A 14963-nucleotide genomic window follows, 5' to 3' on the forward strand; every position below is an offset into this window, starting at 1 on the left:
TCATTATACACATAATTTAAGATTTAGTTTCTAAAAGGACATAAGATAGATCAAATATTTATTCTATTAAATTTAATATTGACCTTTACTAAAAAGCTTAATGTAAATACTTTCAAATACTTGTTTAGTAAAAAGATAAATGGTATTGGTTTTGTAAAAAATTCTAATAGAAATGTATGAAGTATAATGTTTTGATGGCAGATATTCTCTAAATTTTAAATGTTTTTCTAACCTTCTTGTTCATTTTTAAAACAAGATTTTAGGAAATGAAAATTCTAAGAATTTTAGCAAATATGTTTTCTAAATTTACCAACAACTTGTAGAAAGCAGATTCAAAAAAAAAAAAAAAAAAACGTGTTTTTTTAGTTGTTTATAATTTCTATAAGTTAACAATCAAAAACTTAAAAAAATGATTTCTTAAAATTTGTTAGAAAGATATAGACTTACCAAAATAGTATATTTTATCATTTTATGTTGTTCCTTATAATGGAAACTATTAAAAACTCTATGATATATTTACCTATAACTCTAAGTTACTTTTCATTATTATATTTTAAATTAGCTAGTAGTTTATTTATGAAAAGTAGAAGTCTAACATAATAAAATGTGGTCAACTACTCCTGATGCCTTTGATAATTAGTCAAGTATGCAAAAAAAAATTATAACCTTCAGTCTTAGCTTAATTTTATAACTTGCATACACTGCATTTATACATTATTAGTTTAAATTATATTTTTTTTACTTCTACTTTATTTATTTATACTTTTATTATCATTTGTTGATTAAAAAAGTTTGTTAACATATTAAATTGCTCTTATCTAATTACTTCATAAACTTTTACTTATTTGTTGAAGTTTTACTTAAAACAAGTAGAAAAGTTTTACTTTGATATAATTATCATTTGAACTTGTTATTTACCTCAAATTTCAGATGACACTAAATTGTAAAAAGTTAAGTAATAAAAAAAAAAAATAATTATTATATATTTCAACGTTTGTGAAATATGCTTTTTAAAACTTTTATAAACTTTTAATAACATAGTTTGTAAAATTAAAGTTATTTGGTTAAATTCAGCCTTGTATTTTTTGTATTCACAGGTATTTAGGGGCATGGGGAGACCAACATTTTTTTTTTTAAATTAACATAAACTTTTACATGGAAGATTACATTGAAAGCACAAACTATAAGGTAGTTTTTATAAAATTAAAAACCTAATAAACTTTTTAGATAGTGTAATTATTTTAAACAGTTTCCAAAACAAATGTATGGACCTCATTTTTTTTAAAGTCAGTTTTCTCAGAAATTTTAGAAATTCTTTAAAATATATCTTCTCTTTCATTTTTTAGCTTGAGACCTCAAACTTCCAGGAAATGTTTCTTTTATAGTTTATAAGACTTTTAATGTTGCAATTTAAAAAATAATAAAAACAAAAATTTTAGAAAAAAAAAGTTTTTATTTAAATAAAAATTCTATTTTTCAAAGTTAACACAATTCCTGTATTAAATCATTTTAAACTTAATAATAAAATATCTGTGAAAATTTAAAGAAGATTAGTTAAAAAATGAAGGTGAAGATAGATTTTTAATGAAATAGTCTTTTTTTGCTATTTTGTTTTGCGCCTTCTATTAGGAACCTATTGAGGTCACCAACTTTGATTGCTTATATCTCAAAAATTAGTACAACATTTTTAAAGTTGTTAAATTGCTCAGATAAAACTCTATGATATAAGACCAACTTTTAAAAATCAAGGTGGCCCCCCTATGCCCTTAAACATAAACACGATTTTCAGGTTAGTTTTGACTGAAAAATTTGTTTAAATTTTCTCATAAACTCTAGCTGTAACTTAGGCAAGTTTTTATCATACATGCTGGCTTTTTTTCCTTATAGAATGGCAACCCTTTCATATATCAACAACATTATAGTTTGTTAATTTTAAAATACTTGTGTACTTTTACAACAAAATTTGTTCAAAATTCAAACTTCTTGTATTTAAGCAATTTCAAAAAAATATTTGTACACTTATCATTTATTAGGATTATAATGTTGAGAATCATTGTTTTGTTTGCAATAAATTTAATATATATATTGTAATGCTGAATAGTCATACAAATCAAAAGTAATATTAACATATTTTTAAACTAATGATTTATAAGTTTTGAAATTTAAATTGTATTTTATTTACAAAATTAATTCACAATTTGTTGTACAATTTTTTTTGTTAAATAAAAATGGCCTTCCCACGATGCTTATTGTAATGTTGACATTCATTGTAAATTATATCAAATTGTTTTATTCATTATATTATTCATAATAACCATTATTTCAGACTAATTAATATAAAAATGGCCTTACCACGCATTGTCCTGTTGACATTCATTGTAAATTTTATCAGATTATTTTATTCATCATATTATTCATAATAACCATTATTTTTATTTCAGAATAATTAATATAAAAATGGCATTCCCATTGTTATGTTGACATTTATAGTAAATTATATCAAATTAATTTATTCATCATATCATTCATAATAACCATTATTTTAACACAGAATAATTAATATAAAAATGGCCTACCATGCATTGTAATGTTGACATTCATTGTAAATTATAATAAATTGCTTTATTCATTGTATCATTCACAATAACCATTATTTTGATACAGAATAGTTAATATAAAAATGGCATTCCCACTTATTGTAATGTTGACATTTATAGTAAATTATATCAAATTTTTTTATTCATCATATTATTTATAACAATAATTATTTCAGAATAATTAATATAAAAATGCCCTTACCACGCATTGGAATGTTGACATTCATAGTAAATTCATAGTAAAGTCATTTTATTCATCATATTATTTATAACAACCATTATTACAGAATAATTAATATAAAAATGGCCTTCCCTTGCATTGTAATGTTGACATTCATTGTAAATTCATATAAAATTGTTTTATTAATCATATTATTCATAATAACTATTATTTCAGAATAATTAATATAAAAATGGCCTTACCACGCATGCTCACCACCTGCATTCAGCCTTCAAGCAAATCAATTGCCGCCACCCATGTCCAAGCCAGGAAGGGTTCGTTTGTTATTAAAATAAGATATTAGTTTGTTAACTTATTTGTTAGAAATCTTTTTTAGGTTTGTTTACTAAAAGTAATCTAATCTGTACTAGTGAGTTTTTATGTATTTTTATTTCTGAGTTGAGTTGTTTTTAATCTATAAAAGAAAGTTACTCAACTGTTAATTGATTAACTACTAGAAAAAGTTTGGCTGCGCATATGAAAAGCTTAAATACTAATATATTTGTTTTTCAATTTAAAAATAACTAAAAATAATGTATATAATACATAACTAGTTTTTTCTCTTTGTTTTAAAAATTTAGTCCTCAATAAGCTTATGTATACAATTTTTAATGGTTTACAATTTCACTTAATGTTTTTACAAATAAACACAAAAAATAACTTAACCATTCTTAAAGTTATTGAAATGATGTTATGTTTCTTGATATCAAAAAAAAACTGTTTAGTGTTTTTATTATTTTTTTTTTTAATGCTTTAAACAGAAAAGAAAAAGTTGGAAGAAGAATCTATTTTTAATGAAATGCAGGAATTAGTGTGAGTAAATTTCTGTTTATTTTTAACTTTAAGTATAATGAACAATTTCATAACACTTTGAGTCCTTAAGATACGAACAAAATTCTCAAAACATAAAGTTGAATGTTGTATTTATATATATATATATATATACTTGTTTTCTTCAAGTAAAAATTATACCTAAATTAGTTAAAGTTAATAACTTTGTGGCATTTTCATTGTTATTGTTATTTAACTGAGAAATTCTTGTAAAAAATCCTAAATTTTATGGGAGAAGATTAGCTGCTTTTGTCTTGACCATTTAATTAAAAGCTATTCTCTCTAAGTTTGACTTATTTTATCTCAAAAGATATTTGAGCTTCAAAAATTCACTTGTAGCTTGGTTGAAAGTATGCAAAATAAGACTACCTTGTAAAAAGACTACTTTACTGTTTGACATTAGTAGTTCTCAATGTTAGGTGGCAACATTGCTCTCTTTAGAAATAATTTTTTTTTAATAAAATTAGGTCTACAATAACAATTTGGCCAAAAATTAGAGAATATTGTTTTGGGTCAGCTGCAGTAGTAAGGCTTTAATAATTTTTTATTTGTTTTTTATACAAAAAAAAATTATATAGAATTATTGTACAGTTATTAAAATCCAAAAATCAAAAAATAAAAATAATTAACAGAAATCAAACTTTATCAAATCAAATTAAAAAAGTACTACAGCTTGCTTTTATCCAATAATGTGTCAAATTCCCAGTAAAAAAAAAGACACCAACATTTTAATAATTTTAGGCCGAGGAACAACATTTGTTTCACGAAGAAGCCAAAGAAGGTGGTGACGAAGAAGCAGGAGAAGAAGAAGCAGGACAAAGCTCAGTTCAGCAAGGAACATTTGCAGAACGTGCAGATATTTAAGAACGGTTGGTTGAAATGTTAAATAAATGAAAATAAAAAGTTTGAAGTGTTTTAGTTATCTTAAAAACTAAAAGTTGTAACCTAGCATCTGTGCAGTTAGTCAGCATTAAGTTTTTGTCTATTGATACACACTAGATGTAAATTTCAAAATTTGTTGTAATGTTTGCACGAAGTTGTGTAATGTTGTATAATTTTACAGCTGTTTAGGGTTGTGATTAAACTTATAAGATATCTTATTGGCTGATTTTTTGCTAGTATCAACATTTTAAGAGTTAATGTTGTAATAGTAGTTATAAATATTTATTCCATTGTTTTAAGATTGATCTTTGATTTCATTTTGGAATATTAACGTAGAAATCTAGATTGTTTTTAAACAATTTACTTTTTTTTTGTTAGTTATTTGAGGTTATTTTTTCAATTTTCTTAATTATAGATCATATCAATAATAGAGTTATAGTACAATTTGTATTTTACAATTATACTAATTATATCTATGTTAGTTTCATATCTTTATTGCAATATATGCACTCAGTTGTATAATATAATTTGTGTTAATTAGTTCTTGATAGCTTCACTCTGTTGTGGCTTACTATTAAGCTTTATCTCCTTGGCTGAGCTATTTTTATCAACTTTATTTAGTGCTGTTGTCCAAACTTCCACTAAATGATCAGCTTAAACTATTTCAAACGTTTCTTGCAATGTTTGAATATAAACTGTTTTTAAATTCTTCTATGACATAAATTTTTTAAACTTTAGTTTTTTTGATAATAAACTATTTTAAGCTCAAACTTTAATTTCAGCTGTTGTTTAGATACAACAAATTTTCGACTATTACTCAAAAGTAAAATCACAATTAAATAAAATAAGGGTCAAAAGCAAATGTTCTTCAATAAAATTATTTTTGTTGATATTTTAAGATCTTAAAAAAAATTTTTACGTTCGATTTAAAATTTTGCATAATCTAAGTAATTCAAAATCTAAAATTTTTAAATGCTACTTACAAAAAGTTCAAATACTTAATGTCCAGTCATTGTAGATGATTTCGAATTTTGTTGCAATGTTTGCACTGGGTTGTGTAATATTGCATAATTGTATTGCGGTCAGAAGTATCAACTTATCTTATTTTTGTTAGCCCGCTTCAGCATTGCGGTAACAATTCACACCGAATTCGTAGGCCGCTTTATTGTACAGTCATACTTTGAAACAACTTTGTAATACAAATAATTTTCAAATGTATTTCAAGTGTAATTGTCTGTTTGACTAAGTTTGTTTTTATTATACTTGGCCTATCAGTTGTTTTTTTATATCGTCATACTTAGTTACATGATTTTTTTTTACATTGACAAATATTCACAACAATACACAATGTTTGTTTTTTAATATTAATGATATAGTTTCACATAATTTTTATTTTATTTTAAATATTTACTAAACCTTAATTTACAGCTAATATAATGTAATATTTAGAAAAACCAATAAATATTTTTTTGATTTTAAAAAGCTAAAAAAGTTTATTGTGCTCATTTTGTTTGGTTAAGTAATAAACAAATAATTTTAAATTAATTTAAATAAATTATATTATTAATAATAAAAGAATATTTTTACAGCTTGGAAGGAGCTAGATGTTGCCAGAGAACAATGTGAGTTTATTAATTACACTTCATATAAACTGCACTTAACCTTATAAACATCTTATTAAAATTGTCGTATGCAATTAGCTTTGTACTTAAATGAAGTTATGTACATGTTTTGTTTTGAACGAATGAGTTTGAATGATTTTTTTTAACTAGCTTAAATACAAATTACTAATGTTTATAAAGGGAAGTTACAGATTAAAACGGGAAGATTGTCGTAAAACATATTTTTCTTGTTTTGTAAAAATAATAAGTATAAATGTTTAGGCAGGGTTGCCACAAATCCTGGATTCCTGAAAAAACTTTGAATCTGACAATTTTTGAAAAAAAAAAATATATCTGAAATTTTAAACAATTTTGACATGTTAAGTAGTAAAATTTTAATTTTAAACAAAAAATCTACTATAAAGATAAAAATTTTAGTCATCAATAAATTTTTCTAATGAAAAACTTAATTGAAGTAGCCTTATAGTATCTTTTCAATGTTATTATACTACACACAGTTTTTAAATTTACCTTAAAACTAAAATTAGACCCAAAAACGTGTACTTTCGAAAACCTGGAACAAATTACTCAAAAACGAATGGCAACCCTGTTAAGTAATAGTAGATTAAATATTATTTATATTGCTATGTTATTATTTAAAATAATATTTAAAAAAGCTCTATTTTACAGCCGTAAACCAAATAATGTATCTGCTAAATAGAAAATGTTTGACTATTGCAACTATATATAAATTTTTGTGTTTTAATATGATAACTTTTCTATAATATTGTGTTTTCATTAATTTAAGCAACGTTTTATTTTTTAGTACAGTCAAATTATTTAAAAAAATTAAATATTTCTAATTTTATTTTAAGATACTTTATTTAATTAAGAAGTATCAATTTAAATTTTTAAGTTTTATTACTTTTTAATTTTCTTTTCAAAGTCTTTAGTTGTAAAATATCTTAAAGTTTAAATAATTCATTTTAAGTTTTGATTTCAAACATGTTTTTTATCATGCATTATTTTAATTTTTAATAATTTATTCTTTACAGCCCTCAAAAAGGTGGTGACATTCGAAGTTGAGCCGGAAGTTTTGGATAATTTGAAAAGTAAGATATTTTTTATTTGTTAAATTTAAAACAATGTTTGTATTAAATTTTTGCAAACAGCTGTAGAGTTGCATTTTTTCATGGCATTCTAGTTGTTGTGTATCCGTTTTCAATTAGAACTAAAAATTATAAGTTTTCGTTGCTGCAGTTAGGCAATACAAATTACAGTTTAACTTTAAAACAAACAACTTTAAAAATACCATGTCACTGTTTATTCAGCGGTGTTTGAATACACATTTCGTAAATTACCGGAAAATGTTTGGTTTGTTTGTAATGCTAACAACTGCAATTGTATTAAAGGTAATTAACTGTAATATTTACTTTTTTCCCCAAGATTTTGATTTATTTTCTGTTAGTTATATCAGCATTTAAAAAAACTTTTTAAAGTCATTTTGATAGTTTGTATATATGCTTTTTCGATGAATAATGCTAATTATTATTTATCTGAACATAATAAAATGGTTTCAGTTGACGGATGAAACTTTTTTATTAAATCTAATACTCTTACAAACCAACGCGAATCTTAACATTTGTTCAGATTCGAACGGGTAGCTTCAGATTTCCACTACGGTTTTTTAGTAGCTTGAAACTCATGCAAATCATTTGCATATTTGTTTAATCAACATTTAAAAAAATATTTATATCCTTATTCCTAACCCACCTTACCCAAACATTAAAAAAATAAATCAAAAATTTAAAATTATATTTTTAAAATTAAAAATGATTTGATGAAAAAATTTTTTTTGCTGACTCAGCAAATATGCACATGATTTGCATGAATTTCAAGTTCAATAAAAGTAGTGGAAATCTGAAGCCGCCCGATTCAAACTGACTTTTTTTTGCCCGGGCAAAAGCAGGCTGAATTGACAATTTGCGCACAGTTCTCAGTTTTGCATATTCTGATGCAATGCCATTGCAGAAACATAACTCGTTTCGTTTGTGCATCTAATATACTTGTCGGAATTTTAAAGGTCGAATAATTATATGATTATTTTTGTTCGGATTTTATTTAGTAATTTTAAAAAAAGCTGTTGTACATTTTCAAGTGTCTTTACAGTATTTTATACTTTGTTGGCACGTGAAAAAAAAGTAATTCTTTTTCTTGTAGCGTACTTATCTGCCAAACAATAACTTATTTGTTTCAAAACAGCCTCTCTAGTTAAAAAAACTTTAATATCAATCTAAATTATATTTTTTTAGAATTCAAGCCGCTCGACTTGGAAGAGTTTTGGATGACAAACTTCCTGATGAGTGCCGAAAGCAGTTCCGTTGAAAAGTCTGCAAAATGAAAAAAAATCGAAAAAAATCTGAAAACTTGAATGCTACCTCCTTACTCGAATATACTGTTTAAGTTTTATTTATTTAAAACAAATTTGTTTTGATAAGGATTTCATGACTGGTGGTAGCTGTTTGTTTAAAATGCGACTTTTTGTTATTTTCTTTAGTTTTCAAAATTATTTTCTTTAAATCTTTTTTATCCCATAAATGAAAACAGTTTGTTTCGATCACCGATTTATTATATTAAAATTTTCCTGATAGCTTGTATTAGACTGCACAAATTTGCATATTTCGTTGATTTTATTTAAAGTTGTTGTAGCTAAATGAATTTTTTAGTGCATTTCTTTATATAGGCAATTATTAACAGCTATGTCGAATTGTACAGCTAACCTTTTTATTTTCAAAAAATATATCCACTTTTAAAAGTACTACCGTTTTATTTTTGAAAGCTTTGCCTTGAATCAAGGTGTTCTAAACAAAGATAAATGTTTTTGACTAATTGCTAAAAATTGTTGTTTTTCAAACAAGTTAAATACTTCTTATTCGAAGTTTTTATGTTACAAAATATTTTGTTTTCAATTATTTATAAGTGAGCATGGTTTAATTATTTTATTTAAGCCTAAATTACATCACCAAAAGTTTATGTTTTACGTACATTTATATAAAAAAATAGTACGAAGTAAGGATTCAAAATACTGCAATACTAACAAAATTTTCATCTAATGAAATGTATATAAATAGTTAATTTCTAAATATGCACCAGTTAGTAAATATTATGCTTAAAAAAGTATGCACTTTTTTTTTAATGCCACTTTAAGTATATGCCTTCCATGATATTTTTCGTTAATAAACTTTCAATTCCTGAACAAAGTTTTGATTTGTTTTATTTGTTAAAAAAATAAATAGTTGTTGTCATGTAGATAAAACAATATTAACATTATTATAGTTAAATTTTAGTTGTGAATCTGAAATTCTAAATTAGTTTACTTTGTTTTGTGCTTATTGTATTGCTAACTTACACTTTAGAAAAGGGTTTCCCAAACTTGTTTTATATTTATCCCATTTCCCTTTGATAGAAACTTATTAAAAAATCTCCACCCTTATAAGTTAATACTCATTAATTTTCCACCCCTTACTAGTTGTCGCCCTTTGATATGGTTTACCTTTTGTAAATCAAGGTTTAAGTATTACTTGATGATAAAAAATTGGAAAGCCAGCTTATCAGTAAATAAAAGATAAAAATTTATGACTCCCCATAACTTCGAAATTCTTAACTAGCTAATGTCCCTAAATACATGCTTAATGTACTACTTAAATCGCCCATTAATCAATATTATTATAAATAGAGGTGATACCGACCCTTTTTTAATACCCTGCTTTTTAAACTAGTAGTTATAAATTAATTTCAAATGTGTGCAATTAGAGTTTTTCATTTATATTTAATTCTATTTCAGATAAAACTCCTAATTGCAGGGTTGCCAAAAAAATTTCCGTAATTTTCAACAAATATCATCGAAAATTCAATAAATTTAAACTATCTTTAAATGTAAAATAAGTAGATTTTTATTAGACATGGATAATCAATAACTTTTTCTACCATATTGAATATTTCTATAATTATATGTATATTTTTTAAAGTACATCAATAGTATTTTTCCAATATTTTTTATACATTCAAAACAGATTTTACTTTGTGTTCAAATTTACACTAATGATGTGAACCTTGTACTTCAAAAATTTAAAAACAAATTATAAGTCCTTGAGAAAGTTTTTAAACTACCTTGGCAATCCTGCAATTGTTTAATTCATGATTCATTACATGATTTGTTTATGAATAATTACAAAATCACAATATCTTTAGAAATATTCAGAAGTTAGGTACCATGTTTGATGTAAAATTCAAAAAAAAATTTTAGGCTTTGAATTAGTTCATCACTTGTTCAAAAATTTTAGTAGCAAGTTTATGTATTTTACTAAAAATATGTTGTCGTTGTCTTTTGTAAGTATTAAGCAGGTTTGTTAGAAAAAAGTGCGGGTGGGCCACTGGCTTTTTAAAAAAGATACACTTTACACTCAATAGTTAGAATTTACAAAAGCAAAATGTAACTAAATATTGTCATGGACATAAATTTAAACTCTATCCTAGTGTATGACTCGATAACAGAAAGGTTTTTTTGTACACCAGGTCTTTTGACCAAATATATGAGTGCTTTTATTCGTTCAATAAACAAAAAAAAAAGCGCTACTATTCACTATCATGTTTAGAAGAACTGTGTAAGTATTTACTAAAAAAGCTAAATTTATATACTTGCAAAAGCTACTCATTTTAGCTTATTGATACGTCATTGTCTGAATTTTTCTTTTTTTCAAGCTTGGCCACTGACAGTAGTTTGCCGACCTCTGGCCCTTATTTAGAAATCGAATAGTTTTGATTTAAGTATATAGTAAACAGTTCTGTATGAAATTAGTTTGTATGTTGTTTAATAACACCTATGTAGACTTTAGTTCAATACTTTTAACCAGTTCAGAGTAGTTAAATGTATTAAAAGTTACTTAAATAATACTCAAAATGTGTACCCTAAAGTTAACTATGATGAACCTTTCAGTCACAAGAATATAAGTGATGTATGCATTTTTAACTAATATGGTTTTCACCTTCACAACTTAAAAATAAAAGTTTGTACAATAGTCTAAACTAAACGTAATCTTTTAAAAGAAGAATAACATTTTTAGTTTGCAGTTTTTGTTTTTAGTGGGTAAAGCTTTGTTTTGTGTATCGTTTACTTGTTAACTCTTAATAGTTGAAGCTTCATTTGAAATAAATTTGAGAAATAAAAAGCTGTTAAATTTATAAAAGGACGTTTTAAGGTTTGGCTTGGTGCTCGTTTTACATTTGAGTTTATGTACTAGTTGAACAGTTTTTTTACAAATTTATTTATTTAATGTTTTGTTATAAAGAAACTTCTCGATATAAACTTTAAAATACAATAACTCTGCACTTCTGTACTATATAGAAGAACTCTATAAAATAAGTTTCAGAAGCATCTTCAGTAGTAGAATTTTTAACTCAAATAAGCAAAAACTCACTTTATTTTATAATTAAAATTGCCTAATCTTTATCTTTTTGTGCTAGATTATGAAATCAAGTTAACATCACTGATTCCAACTAAGTGATCTTTAAGTTAAAGAAAAAAAATACTTTATAAAAAGCACTAGTAGCTGGTCAAATACAAGTATACAAACAAATGACGGCTGCTTTTGCAAATGCCTGTAATCTAGCTGTTAGGAGGCTTGAAATTGTATACGATAGTTAACAGGTATTCAGTTAGACTGAACACTTTAACCCATATTGCTTTTCAATACCTCTAAAATATAACTTTAAAGGAATAGAGAGATGCTTAAGAAATTAATTGCAACGTTTAAAGTATCTTAAAAATATTTATTAAAGCAAAAGCTTGTTTAAAAGTTACTTTAAATTGTGAGATTAAAAAAGTAGGGTTGAAGTTTAAACCAGAGTTTCCCAAAATGGGCAATATTACTCTTTTAGGGGCAATTACGGCTATCAGGTGCTTTAATCAGTAAGTTAACAAATAACAATGGTTATTATCTATGATATTAAAGCAAATATCTTAACGTTTTTGCAAAAACGACTTCGATGAAGATGTTGTTAAAAAACCCAGGTTTAAAAAACAATTAAACAACGTTTGTCGTAAATAAAGTTGAAATACAAAAAATAGTTTATTAACTGTTTTGTTACCTATCATACGACTTGTTGTTTTTGATATTGTTTATTGAACGATAAAAAATCGCTCATAAAGTTTGGTCTAAGAACCTGGTGTGCAAAGAAACCTTTCGGTTATCGAGTCGTAAATTTGTATGTTATATATATTTTTTGTAATTGAAAGCTGTATGTAGTTTGCCAGCACTTTAAAACTCTTTTAATTTGTAGATAAAAACGTTTAAATGAAATACAACTTTAAGAATTCAACCAATTACCTATTTTTAAATAAATAAAGCTATAAAGTTTTCTATCTGAACCTGAGAAAAATGTTAGTTTTCTAATAAAGTAAAAAAACACAGTTGATATAAATTGTATAGCTAAGAAAGATTTTTTATATTTAAAAATATCGAAAACGAAACTTTTTTATTATCTATTTATTACTAAATTAACTTATAATTTAATTATATAGTTAATAGTATATTTAGTAAAACTTATTTAATAAATAAGAACGTCTATCTATGTAAACTTAAATTCACAGTTATACAAAACCTGAATATATACTTGCATTTAGGAAAGTATAGTTAAAGGTCAGTCTGATCTGTATATAAGTTCAGTCAGAATTTATTTTATTTTTTCTAATTTACATCCTTTTATCATTCCAACCTTACCCGAACGTATTTAAAAAAAAACAATTCTTAATGACTAAATTTGAAAAAAAACTTGTAAAACTTTTTTTTTTTGTTATTCAGCAAATATAGAAATCAGACAGACAGACTTTTAATTACAAGTATATTGGCATTTTCTTTTATAAATAAGATAAGTGGTAGAATTTACACTTTAAAGTTTAAAGGAAAATATTTTTAAACACCAATGTACCTTGTACAAAAGGGTTTTTAAACAATTAAAGCTTAAAACTAATTTATATTGTGTTAAAACACATCTAAATTTCCAAAGTCATTCGATCAGTAGCGAGTAATTACTTATTGTCTCACACCTGTTTTTCAACTGTTGTGCCTAGAAATTTTTCGTGTGCAGAAGCTTTTATACCTTGTTTTAAAACATTTAATGAGTATGTTAATACTGTATTTTGTTTATAAAATTTATCTCAGACCGTTTTTTAATAACCGCCAACACATTTTAAAAATGAAAATTCACAAATACTTAACAACTGATGATTTTGTTGGATAAAATGTTTATTAGACTAACGCAATAGTTAATTAGTCGTAACTAAATGTATTACTAAATTTATCCTTTTAATATCTGAAAAAATTTTTTCCGATGCATAACTTATTTAAAGAATATAACATTATACATTAAGATTGTTTTAATTCTAATGAGTTTTATTAGTATACCAAATGTATATAGCCTAAGCACTTATTTAATTTTTAACATTTGATTATTACGTCATTTTATATTTTAAAACTTTAAACTTTAATATGATTTTATTTTAGTTTGTATTCATTCTAATTTAGTAAGAAACAATTTCTGATGAGCCTTACTACGAAAGTACTAAAATAAATTTAAAGAAAAGTAAATATATTCTGTTATATTTTCTTAACATTTTAATATCATTTGACGAGAAAGGAATTTTTTTCCACTGTAACCGAGATAACCAGCAGAATAGTGAATTTGGATATTTGTTAATAAAATTAAATTAACTCTAAAAATTATTTATAAAAGATAATTTTTGTTGATAAAATGAATTTTAAACGAGAAAGCAATTTAATGTATATTAAACCACTTGATAATATCTTATCGCAGCTTATATGTTATTCTATTATTTTGTTTATTAACATATGTTTAGCTATTTAATATTTTTGACTAACATAATTTCAATGAACCACTGATAAACATAATTTAACAACTGAATAATAGATATTAAAAATTTTTAGCAAAGTTTGTTAAAATCTATAAAATTTTATCAATTTGTATATATTTCAATACACGTATATAAAACTAAAAATAAAGGTTTAAAAAAACATATAAAGTTATAACCAAAAAGCAAAATGTAATTATGCAATATCAAAACTATAACTTATAATTTCTAAAATTGAAAGTTTTTTTTGTTTATGTTTCTGTTATACAATATACTATGAGAATTTTAACCATTAAAGTATTAATAATAAAAAATGGAATTTTTGTTGTTAAAATGCAATTTACTAATTCATACAATAATCAATTATGGTAAGATCTGATAACTTTTGACAAGTATAAATAAACCTTACATGTTCGATAACTTACGACGTAAGTTTCAGTTTAATTTGTTTAATTTTAGTTTTTTGTTTCATAAACTTTACGAATTTAATACACTGTAGTTGATTTTATTTTTACATGATATGGATAAAACATTTTGAAGTTTTAAAGTTTTAACATAAGATAATTTTATAGCAAAGTTTACGGTTTTAAACAACTGACTTTATAAAGAAAACAATTTGTGCTTACTTTTAATAAAGTTATAATGGTTTTGTCTAGCTAAGAACATTTAATACAATTAAGTTTTTTTTTTTGTTACATGTTAATTAGTCATGAATTAGTTAATTAATTAGTCATGAAAATTGTTCAGTTTCATTACAAAAAACAACTAAAGATACTTTAAACTAAACTCTAAATCATTTTTATCGTATCTAAGATCAATTTTAAAAGTTAAAACTTCAAAAAGCAATTGTATTAAACTTTTGTTTCTCATAACACATTTGATATATAATTTTAGGTCGTAAATTT

General features: G+C 24.1%; 1 protein-coding gene across 1 annotated transcript; it reads left to right on the forward strand.

The window, feature by feature from the left end:
• The first annotated feature begins 2998 nt into the window (after positions 1-2998).
• On the forward strand, positions 2999-9170 carry LOC145831841 (uncharacterized). The gene is made up of 6 exons (XM_082939182.1): positions 2999-3092; positions 3579-3630; positions 4390-4517; positions 6120-6152; positions 7187-7243; positions 8444-9170. The coding sequence occupies exons 1-6, from the start codon at positions 3011-3013 to the stop codon at positions 8530-8532; spliced, it is 441 nt and encodes a 146-aa protein (XP_082795308.1). The 5' UTR covers positions 2999-3010; the 3' UTR covers positions 8533-9170.
• The last annotated feature ends 5793 nt before the right edge of the window (positions 9171-14963 follow it).

Source organism: Thalia democratica, chromosome 3 (assembly GCF_965202585.1).
Source record: "Thalia democratica chromosome 3, ktThaDemo2.hap1.1, whole genome shotgun sequence".
Classification (NCBI taxonomy): domain Eukaryota; kingdom Metazoa; phylum Chordata; class Thaliacea; order Salpida; family Salpidae; genus Thalia; species Thalia democratica.